Here is a 17,746-nt window from a genome sequence, read left to right on the forward strand (position 1 = left end):
TGTACACATAAAATATACAAGATGTTACCAGTAAGTAAAATGTCACTTCACATACATTTTAAAAATCCAAAAGCCAGCTCATAGTTTAAAAAAAGAAAAAAGCTACCTACACCTTCGTCAGTCATAACATCTTTGAGATTTAATGGGAGAAAAATGCCTTAAAGGAGGTATTTTTCTGGTATGCAACTGATTCCTTCCATGGTTTCGCTAACCTTCCTCTCTCTCTATATATAAATACATACACATACTTTGGTCAAAAAAAGGAAACACTGCCAAAGACTTCAGTGAAAGTATTCTTTTCATGGCAGCAGACTATTCCAGTTAAATAAGCAGGTCTACGACCCCACAGCCAAAGGCTGGGGCAGTGTAAGAGTGAGTCCCTGTCAGCCCTCCTCCAAACGGGCCAAGTGACTAGAGCACCTCCATGGGACGAAGCTAAGCCTTGACGCTGGTTCTCAAAAGCCCACACACTGTGCTTCCCCTTGCTCTGATAGACGAGCACTGGTCGCTGTGACTGAAAAATGTTGCCTGCTGTCCGACTGCCTGGTTTTTGTTGCAAATTCCTATACGTCCTGGCTTCTCCTTCGCCTCTTCGGAGCAAGCCCTCAGAACTACCTGAGACGCTGCCTCCCAGGCTTCAAGTCCTCAGAAAGTCTGCCGAATAAAATACAATCCTCAACTTTCAGGCTGTGCATTTTTTTCACTCAACATCGCCTTTGGAAAGGTTAGTTTTAAAAAAGAACTAGTCATGGGACTTCCCTGGTGGTCCACTGGCTAAGACTCTGCGCTCCCAATGCAGGGGGCCCAGGTTCAAGCCTGGTCAGGGAACTAGATCCCACATGCTGCAACTAAGACCTGGAACAGCTAGCTAGCTAATTAATTAATAAATAAATAAAAATTTTTTTTTTTTGGAAGAAAAGAAGAACTAGTCAAAGCATTGCTCTATACTAAACCCTGGGTTTTGGTCTTACTAATATAGGCTCTATTGTGAGAAAAGTAACAGTTAAAAACCAGTAAAGAGGGACTTCCCTGGTGGCACAGTGGTTAAGACTCCACCTGCCAATGCAGGGGACACAGGTTCGAGCCCTGGTCCGGGAAGACCCCACATGCCGCGGAACAACTAAGCTCATGCACCTCAACTACTGAGCCTGTGCTCTAGAGCCCATGAGCCACAGCTACTGTAGCCCACGTGCCACAACTACTGAAGCCCACGTGCCTAGAGCCCGTGCTCCATAACAAGAGAAGCCACAGCAATGAGAAGCCCGTGCACCTCAACGAAGAGCAGCCCCCGCTCACCACAACTAGAGAAAGCCCACGCGCAGCAACGAAAACCCAACACAGCCAAAAATAAATTAATTAAAAAAAAAAACAGTAAAGAAAAAACCACCATGACTACTAGCTACAATTCAGCTTATAAATGTAGAATGATTTTTTTTTTAATTTTAACTGTATTTTAAAATAACTCCTATAAATTACCTTGCAGTTTGGGTTACCCAGCTTATTGGAAGAAAAGCTCTCTAACAAAATCCGGATCAGATACTTTTTGTCATCTTTCAAGGGGGATGGCACGGACATGTCTGTCACATATTCTGCTGATTTGGAAAAGAGACTCTTGAGAACTTCATGGCTTTGCTGAACAAAATAAGAAAAGTTCATTTTGCTAAAAGGAAAACCAGTACTAAAAGCACTTTATTCCAACCTAATCGAAGTATTTCATAGGCCTGACCTTATTCTTAGGTGATCTTTAGATTATTAAGGTATCAAAAGATAATTTTCTCAAGTACATTTTAAAATTCAAACAAAAGAAATAAAACAGAATGCATTAAAGGCTCAATTCATTAGCCTTTACTACCTTTCAGCCATCAAATAACTGAAAAGAGTGAGAAAAAGAATTTTTTGTATACAAAATGTCAGTTTTGGGCTTCCCCAGTGGTGCAGTGGTTGAGAGTCCACCTGCCGATGCAGGGGACACGGGTTCGGGCCCGGTCCGGGATGATCCCACATGCCACGGAGCGGCTGGGCCTGTGAGCCATGGCCGCTAAGCCTGCGCGTCCGGAGCCTGTGCTCCACAACGGGAGAGGCCACAACAGTGAGAGGCCCGCGTACCGCAAAAAGAAGGAAAAAAAAAAAAAAAAGTCAGTTTCATATTGGGAATATTACCAGGATCCCCGGAAGTGTTTTCCCACATGGAAACACAACCCAGCCAGCTCTAGAGTGACGTTTTCCTGCTTGTTTGTCCCTTGCCCAACTCAGCACCTCATCCCCAGCAGAAATTACAGAAGGAAAAACAAACCACCTTCAACATGAGCCTCAATGTGGCACCTCAAACCTTCAGATCAAGAAAAATAGCTTCAGAACTGATTTTGAAAGAAACAGCTGAAAGACATTTCGAAATGTTCAAAATACTTGAAACTAATATTTTATATGATTACTTTCCTTAGGGAGATAAATCTTGGAATCCATTTTTTTAAAAATCCCCAAACAGAGAACATTTTCACATATAATCTTCATTCCAAGAAAAAAAGAACAGCTCCATAATCAGAAACCAACAAGAACAGCACTTGACCACCATAATTTGGTCTCAAAGAAACTTGAAGACATTTACGAGGGCACCACAGACCTCAACGCACTGAACACTGTCCAGCTCTTCACCCCCCAATATCCTGAGAGAGGAAAAGGGCCCTCCTTCTCTCTCACTCCCCCGTCCTCTGCACACACACACTCAGACACACACACACACGCTCCTAAAAGGAGGACGGAAGCGCACACCTTGGACTCATAGGGCTCCTCGGCCAGCTCGGCATAGCCCTCCTTGACGAGGACGTCTCGCACGTTGACGGCGTCCTGCAGCGCCGAGGAGAGGTAGGCGTCCACATGTAGGACGCCGTGCACCACGGAGAAGACCTTCACGAGGAGGGCGCGGCCACTGACCAGCGAGGAGAAGCGCCGGCTGGCCCTGCCGCTCCAGTGCTCGCCGCACACCCGACACCTCGCGGATGGGCGCATCTTGCAAATCTTAAACTCCAAAGCCTACGGGACAGAAGTGCACAGCTGAGCCAGTTTATAAATGTGTGAGACACTCACCCCAAATACCACTGAAAAGTGACCCTGGTGCTGGGATCCTCACCAGTGATCTCCTACAAATCCTACTGAAAACAGTTTCAGGGTAAGTGAGGATTTCATAGGTAAAAAAAACTTGTTTTTCCTTTTCGAAAACAAAAAAAGTTTAGAATAACTTTTAGAAAGTGCATGTGGGAAAGCATTAGTTATGCTAATTACTGCTGAATTCCTGCTGAATTAAAACTACCTTTTTTTGCTAAGTGTGAAACACTCCATATATTTTAACTTGCTCCAAAAGCAGTACTAGCAAAAATATCTACAGCAATATATTTTTGGGAAAAAGCAGAAACCAAATTCGGAGAGCACGACAAAACGAATGCCAGCCCTCTGGGCCTTGGCCCTGTCCATAAGCTGAGGGGCAACCACATGGCCTCCAGAACCCTTCTAGCTTTACGCTCTCAGACCACAGGAGCGTCTCGACCTTACCTGAAAGGGAAGTTCAAGAAACTGACAGGGAATCTCCATTAAGACGTCCAGAGCTACGTGCGCTCTGTTTCCATAGTCTACAAAGAACACCTAGAGGATGAGGAAAGTGCCTCAGTTAGTACAGGCCCAGGCGAACACTGTGTGCCACCAACCACGGCCACGCGACCGTCCATCCCAGCTGTCGTCACAGGATTCCTAGGAACTGGGGCTTAAACCCTCACGTCACTGAGGGAAGTAACTTTTCTACTAGACCACTTTTCTAACCGTAATTAGTTTATATTTAATTTCCACTTGAGATTAGAAAAGACTTTCTATCAACTGCTATAAGTCTGTTTCATTTCCCTTTCAGTGATTTGTTACAGAAAAACATACCTCAGCAGAATTTCCAGAAACATAAAGGATTTGTGCTCTGAAGTAGCTTTCTTTATCAAAATCAGCAAAAGGAGCCAGACAGACCAAGTCTGGATGTGGGTGAACGGGCAAGGGCACCAGCTTCAGACGGCTGATTTCAGCAGTAAGCTTTTTCAGAATCTCTGAGCTTTTTTCATCAATCCTGTATCCCCAAAAGTGCCCCACTTCAACCACCTAAAAACGAGGAGGAAGAGCAGAGATGAACTCTAGCGAGGATTTCCGTCAAGAGGCACAGACTCTCAAACTGCAGCCCTGGCATACCACCCTACTACATGTCACTAGCCAGATTCCCCGGTCCCTAAGTATTCTACGGGGGAGGGGGTGCCCGGGTTGAGCGAGGTGAGGAACGCTGTCTGGAGGCACAAGACTTGCGGGCACACAAGCACTGTAGGCTCCGGGGGGCACGTGAGAGCAGGGCTGTTCCATCCCTGATCAGACCCCAGGGGCCCCAGGCGCCCTCTGGGTGGCGAGGGCTGGGTGCGGGGTGAACGCACAGCCCCCTGGAAGAGCAGTGAGGGGACGGGAGAGTGGATGTCCTCGCCTGCTGCCGCTGCAAGACGGCCAGGGCCGCACTGCTGGAGCTCTCTGGTCTCCTGGCATCCAGGTTTCTATGGGAAGTCTCCCAGTGAAGGGTAACTACAGATTTACCAGGAAGCCCGATGCATTTTAACTGAAATTTTATTTTGAAGAAGTAAAAACTATACCCCAATGAATAATGGTGCCAATGCTAGTTTTGTGGATGTAAATTGAATTACACAAGCAAACAGCACTATGCCAATTAACATTTTTACATGTATCTTGTCGCCAAAACTGATTTTAAAATGTACTAACATTTTAAAAATTAAACTTTGACTCTAGAATGAATATTTGTGTTTACACATTTGTGTTACAGCCACATTTCAATTCAGCAAGTGAGAGTAATTCAAGCTCACCCAGATTTGCTACAGGTAACCCTTAAACAAGGCAGGTTTGCTCTGCGAGGGTCCGCTTACCCGGATACTTTTCAACAGTAAAGACTACAGGACTGCATGGTCTGTGGCTGGTCGAATCTGAGGATGCGGTGGGACCACGGATACGGAGGGCCGACAGTGAGTTACCCACGGATTAGCCCCACACTGTTCAAGGGTCCAGTGTAGATGACTAAGGTACACAGGCTGTGGGCGAGTGTCTCTATACATCCACTATCTCATGTATACAACATGACAGCTCTAGATTAAGAAGACAGAAAAGCACTGACGATTGGCCCACACCATTCTTACCTCTGTAACATCAATTGTTAAGAAGAGATCTGTAATCAGCTGGGATCTGTCTAACGTGTTGAATGAGACTTGCACAGGATCAACTGTCTGCTTCTGGAAGTCCACATTCACCCTATTTAACACATTTTAAAAGGCAATAAAAGTATTACAAAGAAAACATGTTTACATATATGAAGTTACTGCTTGAACTATTCTACTGTTTCTATAAGAAAAGAACATTTTAATAAAATACCTAAAGCCAGAGATGACGAACGAAGTCAATCTTATCTGAAATGTGAGTTTCTGATGGCTTCCTGAGCTGCCCTGGGGGAGGGTGTGTACCCCAGTAGTTACATACTACCCTTCAGGAATATATTCTAGAGGTCAAGACTGTTACGGAATATCTACTTTTTTTTTTTTCCCGGAATATCTACTTTTAAGGATATAAATTCTAAATCTAGGACCCGCAATGTTTCCTAACTTGTGGTTTCAGAGGTGACTGACTCTGACTTTTAGAAAACTACAAGAATCTTAGCCTATTTAATGTTGTTAGGAAACACATACATGATTTTCTAATAACTGAAAAATTATCATTCATCCCTTGAAGCAACAATATAATAGATGCTAAAATTCCAGGAGATGAATATAAATTGATAAAAAGTTTCCTTTCCTAATAATTTTATTCTTAAATGAACAGGAAGAATTATAAGAGATCTGATCCACCTCTCTTCCCAATTTTCCAACCCACTTATTAAACAAGAGTGACTCAGGCTAAGTTACCCAGCAAGACAGGCCTACTCCACGTTATTACAGACCGAACCCACTCAACTCCCAAACTCGCAGAATCAAACCATCCCACACTGGATGAAACTCGATGGAACATACTTCCCTACCTCAACAATTCCTCAAATCCCTGTCAAACTCCTCATGGGGTTAAAAAGATTACAAACACGAAAAGATGCGGGAGAATTCCTACATACAGCACTGTGTGAATATGACTAAAAGGCAAAGTAATCTCAGAAACACTGAAGGGCGATTTAATTTGGTCCAAGAGAAGCCAGCCTGCGAACTGCACAGCAGCTGCCTGGGGGCCAAGCAGACCCGTGCAGGCAGTCCGGCCCCCCCACCCTGCTCAACAGGGACGGGTGGCCTGTGCTGGCAAGCGGCGGGCTGCTCGCAACTGCACCTGCGTCTTGTCCCGCTGCTGGCTCTGCTAAAGGCAAGGGAGACTCTCCTCTGCTTAGGAAGAGAAAGGCAGTAACTGTAAGGAGGAAGAAAGGAAACTAACATTAGGGTCAATCCCTTCGATTTAAACTGAAAATGACACAAATGGTTCTACCCAATCCTCCAAACAGCCTTGTACAACAGGTATCATAGCTATTAAACAGATGAAAACACTGAGGTTCAGAGAGGTCAAGTAATGTGCCCAAGCACACACAGCTAGATGATGAAACCAGGCTACCACGCCAGTACTTTTAGTGTGAACTTAAGCAAGGTTAAACAGTTGTTTAAAAATAATATTGAGAATGTGAAAGCAGGTGGACAGAGTTGTGCCCGCCTCCCTTCTGAAAATACCTTGTATTCCTGAGCTTGGAAACAGCCCCTCCTTGCACCTTCCCTTCAATCTCCTCTGCAGAATGAACACTGAGTTCAAGGGAAATTTTCAGCTGAGACATCTTAATGGCCATATACACTGCAGGAAGAGTTTTAAACCTCTCTGTTGGATTGCGTGAAAACTCCACAAAGGCTCTGTTCCACAAATGTAAATAAAAAAATAAGTTTATGAGGCATGTTAATTTCTCTCAAGTTTAGACAGAGATTTTCAGTAACACCTCTCTTCAAAATACCAGCAACTCTTCCTTCAATAATTAATCAAGAAGACTTATTTAAGGGAAAATTATTCACTTAAGAGAAATAAAAGTTACAATGACATACCATTAAATTAAAACCAAGTATCATCCTCATGTATTACTCAGTATAATGCAGAATAAAGATTAAGTTCAAAAGGAATTTTCGGCTAAGAAGTCTTAATTCTCATCATTAGAACAAAGTGACAGATTCGGGTTTTTGTTTTCTTCTATTTTATTGTAAAATAAAAATCAGACAGAGAAAAGCACACAACTGAGTAGTTCAGTGATCTTTCTGATCTCCCTCCAAAAAACCATCCAGTTTATCACCCAGTAATGTTGAGGCATGCCCCACCTTACGACCCAACCACATCACATCGCAGTGTCCTATTATCACATTCCTCCCTCTGGGGGAATAAGAATCAAACATGCAGTAAGGGGACTTCCCTGGTGGCTCAGTGGTTAAGAATCTGCCTGCCAATGCAGGGGACATGGGTTTGAGCCCTGGTCCGGGAAGATTCCACATGCCGCGGAGCAACTAAGCCCGTGCGCCACAACTACTGAGCCCGCGCTCTAGAGCCTGTGAGCCACAACTACTGAGCCCGTGTGCCACAACTACTGAAACCCGCGCACCTAGAGCCCGTGCTCCGCAACAGGAGAGGCCACGGCAATGGGAAGCCCACGCACCGCAACGAAGAGTAGCCCGCGCTCGCTGCAACTAGAGAAAGTCCGCGCGCAGCAACGAAGACCCAACGCAGCCAAAAAATAAATTAATTAAAATTAAAAAAAACGTGCAGTAAGGGTGCCTGCCAGACACTTCCTGGTAAAAAGGAAAAAATCTTCAAGTTTACATTTGTTTGTATACGCATGTCAAAATCTCCCGGAGCAAAACATCATACTCAGAAAAATAGACTTATGACTGCTTCAACTATTGTCATGGAAATGTGTGATTTTGGGTGACCTGGAAGGACCCTGAGCTGATGAAGAGCAGCCTGTCGCGTCCCATCCCGTCCCGTCCTCCGGCCTCTCTGCAGCCTCCTGTCTCCGCCACACTGTCCCCCTGCCCTCGGCTCCCTTTCAAGCCTCCTCCACCGACCCTGGGTGAGCTCACAAGTGAGCACGTGCAGTCTCCTCCTGTCCTCAGCTCCCTTTATTCACTTCAATTTCTGCCATCTTTCTCTAGAAGGAGCCCAAGTTTCTCCTTAGAAATAATTTCTTTCAAATACTCTAGAGCACATTTCCAAGACTCTCGTCTTCCCTGAGTATTTTCAACTCAACACGTGGCGAGAGCCAAACCCGTGACATTCCCCACGCCCCCCTCAGCCCCCAGCCCTGCCCTCCTGTCCACTCCCCCCGGCTGAAGTCCTGGCCCTCGCTGGCTCCTATCTCATCTCGGTCCTCCACGGGCCATCAACAGCTGAATCCAAGAGCTCTTCCCTCCCATCCGCTGCCTCCTTTTCATGTCAAAAGTCACCTCGGCTTGGACGACTGCCAAGTTTATGCTGGACGGCTTCGTCTCCTCTTCATCACTCCCCAATTAAGTTCTACAAAACACCCAGGGCTCTCTAAATACCCACTACTGGCGTTCATACTCGTCAGCTGGCTACAAATACCATCTGAAAGACAGCGCCTGACGCCCACTCTTCAGACTCAATCTGACACAAAACCAGCTCCCGGCAAGAGGGCTCTGGCTGCGCCTGGCACACACCCTATGCTTTCCCAAACCACAGCTCCGCTCACACTGGGCTCCTGCCCCACCTGTCAGGGCTGCCTCCCCTCCAGGCCCCTCCAACTCCTCCAGAGGAAGGCCCAGGTGAATGTCACTGCTCCTACTCCGAGCCTCGGATACGATATCTTCTTCCAACCCCCCAGGCCTCTCCCAGGACACGTCACGATGGGCAAACATCTGTGGAACTGATTTTACTCTCCACGCCGTCCACTAATTTGAAAATGTCTCACAGGAGGAAACGTGCGCCCACGTACGGCCTGTGCTCCAGTGCCCTTGGTCCTGCACACAGCAGGCCCTGCTGGATCCCAAGGGGGAGGACAGTCTTGACTCAGCAACTACTTTATGTCATTCTCTGCCTTTAATATTTGATGCACAGGACTGGTATCACCAGAAGAACACTGTTACATCCCCAAGTAATTGGTATGACATTGGTATTATGACTGAACACCAGAAATCTATGAGGAATCGAGTAAAATATAATTAGAATACCTATATAGATAACCCTGACAGAAAGAAGAAGAAATGAACACCAAATGCAATCCAGCAGTGAGGATTAACGAAAGAGGCTGCTGCAAGCTTAGCGAGAGCCCAGACTGCACCATCCAAATCAGCACGGAGAGCACCCACGCACACAGAGCTGCAGGCTCAGCAAGGCAGATGGACTTTCCATATTCAAGAAAGATGGTGTAGCTACGAGGATCCAATTTTTAAGTAAGTAATTTTGTATATGTGATTAAGAATTTGACTGCTAATTTATAAAAGAATATTTAAGAAAACTTGAGACACTGTACGTTTAATTAAATCTGTACCAGTTGTTAGGAGCACCTAGAAAGACTTCACTTATTAGGGTTACATACTTGCCATGTGAGGCATTTACATGCGTGCAAAGAAAATCAATATGTTAATCACAGGAATGGAACTTAAAATGTGCGAGGCAATTAATCCAAAATGTAAGCAGAATGAATATGCTCAACTTGAGTTATTGGACATTAATCAAAGAAAAACTAAAAGTATTTCTTATTTACTAGATTTACAAAACTTTGTAAATTAATAAAATGTGTAGGACACGAGAAAATTTTTTCCAATTTTTTTTGCGGTATGCGGGCCTCTCACTGTTGTGGCCTCTCCCGTTGTGGAGCACAGGCTCCAGACGTGCAGGCTCAGTGGCTGTGGCTCACGGGCCCAGCCGCTCCGCGGCATGTGGAATCCTCCCGGACCGGGGCACAAACCCGCATCCCCTGCATTGGCAGGCGGACTCCCAACCACTGCGCCACCAGGGAAGCCCCCAATTTTAAAAATTAAAAATCAATTAAAAAACCCTAATAGCCTTTTCTGTGCATAAGCATTCTCTCTTGGAAATGAAAACTCAAAGTGATACTCCAAAACACACCACTTACTCCTTATCTGCAATTAAAATAGGCCAAATGTAACTGAGTTTTGCAATATTTGTCTTCCAAAAATATTCAGAACATCTAAGTTCTAAATAACTATAAGCAGATAAACTCTCCTGCAGGCATCTCTGGCGGCTGGCAACTTACTGTGAAATCTCAGATGGACACATCCAGGTGCAGGGCATTTCCAGAGCGCCAACCCTGAACCTCATCACGCCAGCCCTGAACCTCATCACGCTACTGAACCTTCTCGGCACCAGATGTCCTTTAGGAGGAACGTGGTTGAAAGAGAAGATAAACTGCTCCTGACAACAAGATAAACCACAGCTGTCCTTTAAGAGCTGTGTCCTCAGCAGCCCATCTGACGACCCATTCCACACGCTCCCAAGTTGAAAGAATCAGCCCCTGTAAACATAAAATCTCATGGTTCTTTCGTAATTGCGGTGGTTTACCAAAATACACTACTTACTTTGCACCATCAAACACGATGGATCTGACTTGGCCGCACTGTCTAAAGAGAGACTGCAGTTGTTTATAGTAGAGAAATCCATAGGGAGGAACGTGCTTCAGCTGTAAAACACCACACTGCATTAACAGGAGCAAACACAGAGCTCACAGTCATAATGTTCACAAAAACAGAGCACGCTGTCTTTAAGCACAAGACGTAGACCCGACAGCAGGGTACTTAAGGACTAATGACTTCTAAATTATAATAAGTTTTAATAATACATGTTAAACAAAGGCTAATTCTTTCCCTGTTAAAGAGTCCAAAAGTCTGATACAGAAAAGTTAAGACTTATTTTTCATTTTTACCTTAAAATAACCAAGCTGACTAAATACATCTTTTTAAAACATAGTATTTCTATATAAGCAACAGCAGGAACTTAAATGTTAAAGGGAAATGCACCACTTGGTGGAGGAGGGGGTGCGTCCTCGCCCCGCAGGCTGCACTAACAGGAAAGGAGCTGCAGCAACCCCTCCCTGTCCGAGTGCTTTCTCCCTCCCATCAGGGCAATCTGTGTTCCGAGCTCCGGCGCGAAACTGGGAGTCCCCTGCCCCGTGACCTGCTTATCTCAGAGCCCAGCACAGCTCCGTGAGAGGCAGTGGGTGGCTGAAAAGCAGGGGCTGGGGACTCAGGTCTAAGCTCAAGTCCTGGCTTGTCAGGGTTCTGCAGGCAGCAAGTTATGGAGCCACCCTAGGACCCAACAGCCACATCACTAATTAAGGGGGACAATAAGTCCTCGACTCAGAGAGCCAATGTGAAGCTCAGAGAAGAATGAGTAAAAAGCACTCGACAGAGGCCCTCTCAGATGATAAGCGCTACGTAAACACTAGCCACACTTAGTTTTTATAACGCACACAGCAGGTAACCTTTTGGCCCCCAGAGTGCAAGGTGAACACGCTGCCTGGCTGGCAAGGTGAACAGGCTGAAGGAGGCAAGCACAGTCCACGTCTGAGGAAATGTGCGGTGGGGTCCCTCCCCTGGTGCACAGGTCAGGAGGGAGCACCACCAAGGCGTGAGAGGAAGCCAACCAGAAGGGCTTGGTCCACCATGACGGTCAGTCCGAGCAGAGGCCCAGCCACACCTCCTCGAGAGCAAAAAGGGATCTAATGACGGGTTTTACCCTTCAGGTAAAACCCGCCCCAGGTACAAACTGCATCTCAGCTGCCTCTCGTCCCCAGTGTGAGCACCAGCTCCTCTCCAGTGCTCTGCAGAGACCCTCTCCCTTGTGAACTCTTACTTCTTCAGTAACAGTGTGATGGAAACAAGAGGAGTAAGAGCTGGCAATGATGGCATGTTTACTTTAGGCCAGGAACTCTGCCACGTGCTCTGTACCCCCTTTTTATTAGATATAGGCCGGTAATGGAACCCAGGGTCCACTAAAAGCCCGACTGCCAAATGCTTTATTCCAGTTGCCTACCCTGAAGTGATCCTGTACTCAGGTTTAAACAAAGGGTCCACAAATGTTGATCTGATAGTCAGTGCCTGGGACTGACCATCAGATTTGCCCAAAGCTCATGTTAAACACTGATTTCCAGGCCACACTTCCTAGTTCAGATTCTGTGCCATGGGGCCTCAAATCTGAATTTCAAAATAAACACTCTCTAGGCGATTCTATTAAGCATGAATGGGGATCAGAGTTTAAATCACAGTACAAAGGTGCCAACCATATAACTCTTTACTTTGTGTAAAATGAAGTTGTCAATTAATTAAATGTTCTTAAATTTATGGAGAAGTATCTTAAATCCTTCAAAATGGGACATGAGCAGTCAAGGTTAGCCATGAATACCTAACTCTGCAAGGCTTCCTTTTTTTTTTTTTAAGGCTTTCTTTTTTAAGGCTAGGTCTGCAAAACAGGAAGCGAGACTGAGAAACTAGTGGATGCATGTGAAAAGGTCAGACAAGCCATGAAATTCACTTTAGGGGAAAAAAATCCACTTAGTACTTATAAAAATATAGAGGCAAGTGCGGAAATAAAATGTTCCGTGTTCGCCACACTGGAATGAAGCTCATCTGAAAACTGAGCACCCGGCCTCCACCCCAGAGAAGGCTGCCTATCTCTCCACCTACCACAATGGTTGTCTTTGGGTCTTTGCCCGCCAGCTCCCTCACTGCCATCTCTTCGTCGGGGTGCCCAAAAGTAAAGTAATTTGGATAAAAAGCACCTGCCAATACAACCTGGAAGAGAAACTTATTTTCATGAAGTAACAGCATTATTTTATCACTTTATCTCACCAATATACTAATCTCATCCCCGAATATCATCTACAATATAAAAGATGAGCTTAATGTTAAAAAACAAAAAAACAAAAAAAAACACTGGACCTTTAAACCAATCAAGCAGAAAGTCACAATTCTGGTTACTTCCCCATAACCGAAACACTTTCTGCATGGTCTTTCCTCCAAGGAGCCTGAGTACTTTTCAGAATGAGGTTTAGAAAACAGTGGTGAGTTGAACAAGGATACAAATGATTGTACACACAGAGCCCCGGGGGTTAGCCAACTTTTTCTACATTTTCCCTGATATACTTACTTCTATGGGTCAGGCCCTTTCCCAAATGTTTAGATAAAATTACAATTAAGACACTTAGATTTAGAGCAGCAGGCTTGCATTGAATATTCGCTTCTAAAAGCATGCTGCGAGGAGTTCCTTCTTCAATAAAAATATACTATATGAAACATACACCCATGGAAGAGTCTCTCCTAAACTTCTAGTAATTTTACATCCAGAGAAACACTCCATTTCCCAGCATCCCCTAGTTTACAGGATCCACCTAGAACCCAATTCTGTATGCGTCAGCCAACACACCGACACATACAAGAGGTACTCCTCCTCTGAGCCGCTACATCAGAAGCACTGGCCACCTTTCTAGGACACACTTCCCTCTACACAATGCCTAGATGGTTCCATCCAACAAGCTAATTTGATCATGGCCTCCAAAGTTAAAATAATTTTTCAGTGCAAGGGAAGAACCACATAATAATGTTAAGAGCATTTATACTTTCTTAAAAGCCAAAACAAAAGGATCTTTCCAGAAGCAGTAATAACATTTGGCAGTCTTTAGAAACACTACTCCAGAGATTAGAAATGGGTCTGGATCATCAACTCAGTGACATGGAAAACCTAAACTAGGTATAAGACCAGAGTTTTTCTTGGTGCCCAAACACAGTATTAACACTATGGACCTAAAATCTCCTGTGAGGCATGATTTATATCAGAAAGGGGAACTAGGGCTTCCCTGCTGGTGCAGTGGTTGAGAATCCACCTGCCAATGCAGGGGACACCGGTTCGAGCCCTGGTCCGGGAAGATCACACATGCCGTGGAGCACAACTAAGCCCGTGCGCCACAACTACTGAGGCTGCACTCTAGAGCCCGCAAGCCACAAATACTGAGCCCATGAGCCACAACTACTGAAGCCCGTGCGCCTAGAGCCCGTGCTCCGCAACAAGAGGAGCCACTGCAATGAGAAGCCCGCGCACTGCAACGAAGTGTAGCCCCCGCTCACCACAACTAGAGAAAGCCAGCGTGCAGCAACGAAGACCCAATGCAGCCAAAATTAATTAATTAAATAAAATTTTTAAAAAGCCGTCAGATTTCTAATTAATAACTGTAAGCTTTCCAAATCATTAAAAAAAAAGGAGGAGGAAATAAGCACTGTCAAAACCACAAGACCTAATAAGCAGAAAGAACCAGGAAGAGACATCCAGGAAACTCCAGAGTACCTGCAGGATGAATCGCTGCTTGTATGTATACTCTTGGTCCATGACAGGCCGCCGGGAATCAACATACATGTTGAACTGTGAGATTCTAGTCTTCAATTCTTCATATAATTCAGCCACCTGAGAAAAACACATTGGGAGATGATGTCTCCAAGTGATTATATTATTCAGAATAGCGAATACACTAGAAAAGTAGTACATAATGGGGAAAGCATGAGTATGTCTATGGGATGAAACACTGCAGCTATTAAGAACCATATTATTAGGACTTCCCTGGTGGCACAGTGGTTAAGAAACCACCTGCCAGTGCAGGGGACATGGGTTCGAGCCCTGGTCTGGGAAGATCCCACATGCTGTGGAGCAACTAAGCCCGTGTGCCACAACTACTGAGCCTGCAAGCAGCAACTACTGAGCCCACGCACCACATCTACAGAAGCCCGCATGCTCTAGAGCCTGTGCTCCGCAACAAGAGAAGCCACCGCAATGAGAAGCCTGCGCACTGCAAAGAAGACCCAATGCAGCCAAAAAAATAAATGAAAAGAATCTAAAAACTCATTTAAAGAACCATCTTATTAAAGATTAATTAATAAAGAATGGAAAGGATGCTCAATACAATATTAACAGAAAAGACCAGGATACAAAGCTGTATATGCTTCACGATCCCAGTTTATAAGCACACACAGGAAACCACTGCAAATGCACAAACACAGTCATCTACAGGTGTCAGAGGAGCAGGAGACTATGATCACAGCCTTTGCTTTAAGTTCTTTAAACACTTCCGAAACCTCTGCCATAAACGTATACTTCTTTTGTGATTAAACACAAGCTAAGAGGGGACTTCCCTGGTGGTGCAGTGATTAAGAAGCTCCCTGCCATCGCAGGAGACGCGGGTTCGAGCCCTGGTCTGGGAAGATTCCACATGCCACGGAGCAACTAAGCCCATGTGCCACAACTACTGAGCCCGCGCACCTAGAGCCCGAGCTCTGCAACAAGAGAAGCCACCTCAAAGAAGAGTAGCCCCCGCTCACCGCAACTAAAAAAAGCCTGCACGCAGCAACAAAGACCCAATTCAGACAAAAATAAATAAATAAATAATAATTTTATTTAAAAAAATCTTCTGTAAGGCTGTAGTATTGAAACATACAACTTCTCTAATTAAAAATCAACTAAAAATTATGCAAGTCACTTTCTCTGATCAAAATGCAATAAAAACAAAAATATTAACAAAAAACAAGATACCTAAAAATATTTCTTTCTACCTGTAAACTCAAATATACTTCTAAAAACTCTGAATCAAGGAGGAAACGAACACTAAAATAAGTTACAGGCAGGGAAAACAATGAGATCCCTACATGTCACAAATCAATGAGATGTGCCCCAAACTGTGCTCATAAGAAAATTCACAGCTTTAAATACCTTTAATTAGAAAGACTGAAAGTATTAAGAAATTAAATTCTCATCTCAGTAAGACTAAAAACATAAACCAAGAGACACAGAAAAACTAAATTAATGGAAAAAATTAAAAATCAATCCTTTGAAATCCTCCACCTTTCCCCTTCCCTCAAAACACCTGCACAGTAAAACTGACAAATCAAACCAAGAGTAAGTTCTCTGAAAATAAAAATAAAACAGACAGATTAAAAAAAAAACAAACAAAAAAGACAGATTGTCTTGCAAATTGTGCAGTAAAGGATTAAGTCAGCAGGCCCGGTTGTCCACACCCTGGACATTCCAAAGAAAGGTTTGGCTCCTGGCAGGTCACCTCCAGGCCCTTGGAATATCCTGCCTTGTAAGAGTGACTTTGTTTACCTGAGGCCTTGGACACAACAAACAGTTCATGGTAGCAATGTGACTTCTGTATGGTGGGGACATACAGTATCAGTAACCTCTGGAGGGGCTAAAAACTAAGGAAGTTAAGGTCAGCCATGTGGGCACCCCACACTTATGTAACCAACCCTCAATAAAACCTTGGATGCCAAGGCTCGGGACAGCCTCCCTGGCTTGCAGTACTTCCCGTGGGTTGTCACACATCGTGCTGCCCAGAAGACTCCACCGGGAGAGGACGGCTGCAAGCTGGCACCTGGTCTCTGTCTCTCCTGGCTCCTCCCCACCCGCCTCTTACCTTTGCTGACCTTAATCTGTGTCCTTCAGCTGTAGTCAACTGTAACCGTGAATGGAACACATAAATTCTACCAAAGCTGGAAACGAGGATGTACTTCTTGGAATACTCTCTGCTACCCTGGGTACTGCTGGTACTTGATAAACATTTGATAAGTCATCTTTACTTGCATTCAAAGAATTTATAACTTACCTCTCTAATTCTCTTGATCTGAATGTAATTTAACCGTCCCCAGTCAAGTTCACCCTTTAAATACATAAAAGGATAATATTCAATATTAACGTAACAAATTAGAGCTAATTTGGCTACTGTAATCCATATATCTCAGCTAAAAGTATACACCAAAAAGAATATACACCAACAAGAAAAATAACATGGCTGACTCTGTAAAAGGTGACTTTCTCGAGTAACTCCCGTAGTTATTTTAAGGCTACATCCAGGCATGGCAAACTTAAACACACAGACCTACCAACAATCTTTTGAACCTAGTCAGTTTAGAAGAAGAACAACAACACGCAACCACGCCCACCCCCAAAAATGAAGGCTAACAGGCTGGTTTTTTCAAGCCCATTATCTAAAACTTTGCTGAAAACAGCAGAACGAAAAGCTTCGGGTTTCTTAGTTCTGAGCCAACACGCCGAGGCACATCCCACAGGTATTTAGTACTGGCAGCTAAGAGGCTCCTGACACAGGAAGGGTCACTACTACCCAGGGGTGGGCGACAGGCAGCACGGCTGCCTCTGGGAAGTGACTACAGCTGAAGGTGAGCCCAGGAGCTGCCCTGGACTGCGGGCCCTAAGAACCGTCCACAGTGACCTCCGCTCAGGCTGAACACTGCCGGTTCACACACAGCGCTGAGGCTGAGCTAGAGAAGGCTCGGGAAGCTTCCACGACACGGGCAGCCATCCACAAAGAAACAGCTCACCGACCTTCGGATGCCGCAGCTCTCCTCTTTGTCTGCAAGTCTGCCAAGCCTAAAAACAAATGATCCAGAGTTTCAAAATAAAAAAATTCGGTTAGCGAATAAAGTAAGTCCAATTTCAACACATTCTGACCACAGAAAATTTACAAATTTAATTTTTCCAGTCTACGTCTAGAATTGGACTCCCACCCTCATCTACCTCTCCCAACACAATTTTTTTTTTTTGTCTGTGCTGCAAGGCTTACAGGATCTCAGCTCCCTGACCAGGGATGGCACCTGCGCCCCCTGCAGTGGAAGCATGCAGTCGTAACCACTGGACC

General features: G+C 44.9%; 1 protein-coding gene across 1 annotated transcript in view; it reads right to left on the bottom strand.

The window, feature by feature from the left end:
* The window catches only part of TDRD9 (tudor domain containing 9), a 106,542-nt gene that overhangs the window by 19,073 nt on the left and 69,723 nt on the right, over positions 1 to 17,746 (bottom strand). The window contains exons 20-30 of the mRNA XM_060165164.1: positions 17,434 to 17,478; positions 16,697 to 16,750; positions 14,389 to 14,505; positions 12,735 to 12,842; positions 10,632 to 10,732; positions 6,771 to 6,944; positions 5,217 to 5,328; positions 3,919 to 4,131; positions 3,547 to 3,636; positions 2,770 to 3,030; positions 1,477 to 1,632 (exon numbers count right to left, since the gene is read on the bottom strand). Coding sequence (XP_060021147.1) covers positions 1,477 to 1,632; positions 2,770 to 3,030; positions 3,547 to 3,636; positions 3,919 to 4,131; positions 5,217 to 5,328; positions 6,771 to 6,944; positions 10,632 to 10,732; positions 12,735 to 12,842; positions 14,389 to 14,505; positions 16,697 to 16,750; positions 17,434 to 17,478 — 1,431 coding nt within the window. The remainder of the gene's footprint in view (positions 1 to 1,476; positions 1,633 to 2,769; positions 3,031 to 3,546; positions 3,637 to 3,918; positions 4,132 to 5,216; positions 5,329 to 6,770; positions 6,945 to 10,631; positions 10,733 to 12,734; positions 12,843 to 14,388; positions 14,506 to 16,696; positions 16,751 to 17,433; positions 17,479 to 17,746) is intronic.

The sequence above is a fragment of the Lagenorhynchus albirostris genome, chromosome 1, assembly GCF_949774975.1.
Source record: "Lagenorhynchus albirostris chromosome 1, mLagAlb1.1, whole genome shotgun sequence".
Taxonomy (NCBI): Eukaryota; Metazoa; Chordata; class Mammalia; order Artiodactyla; family Delphinidae; genus Lagenorhynchus; species Lagenorhynchus albirostris.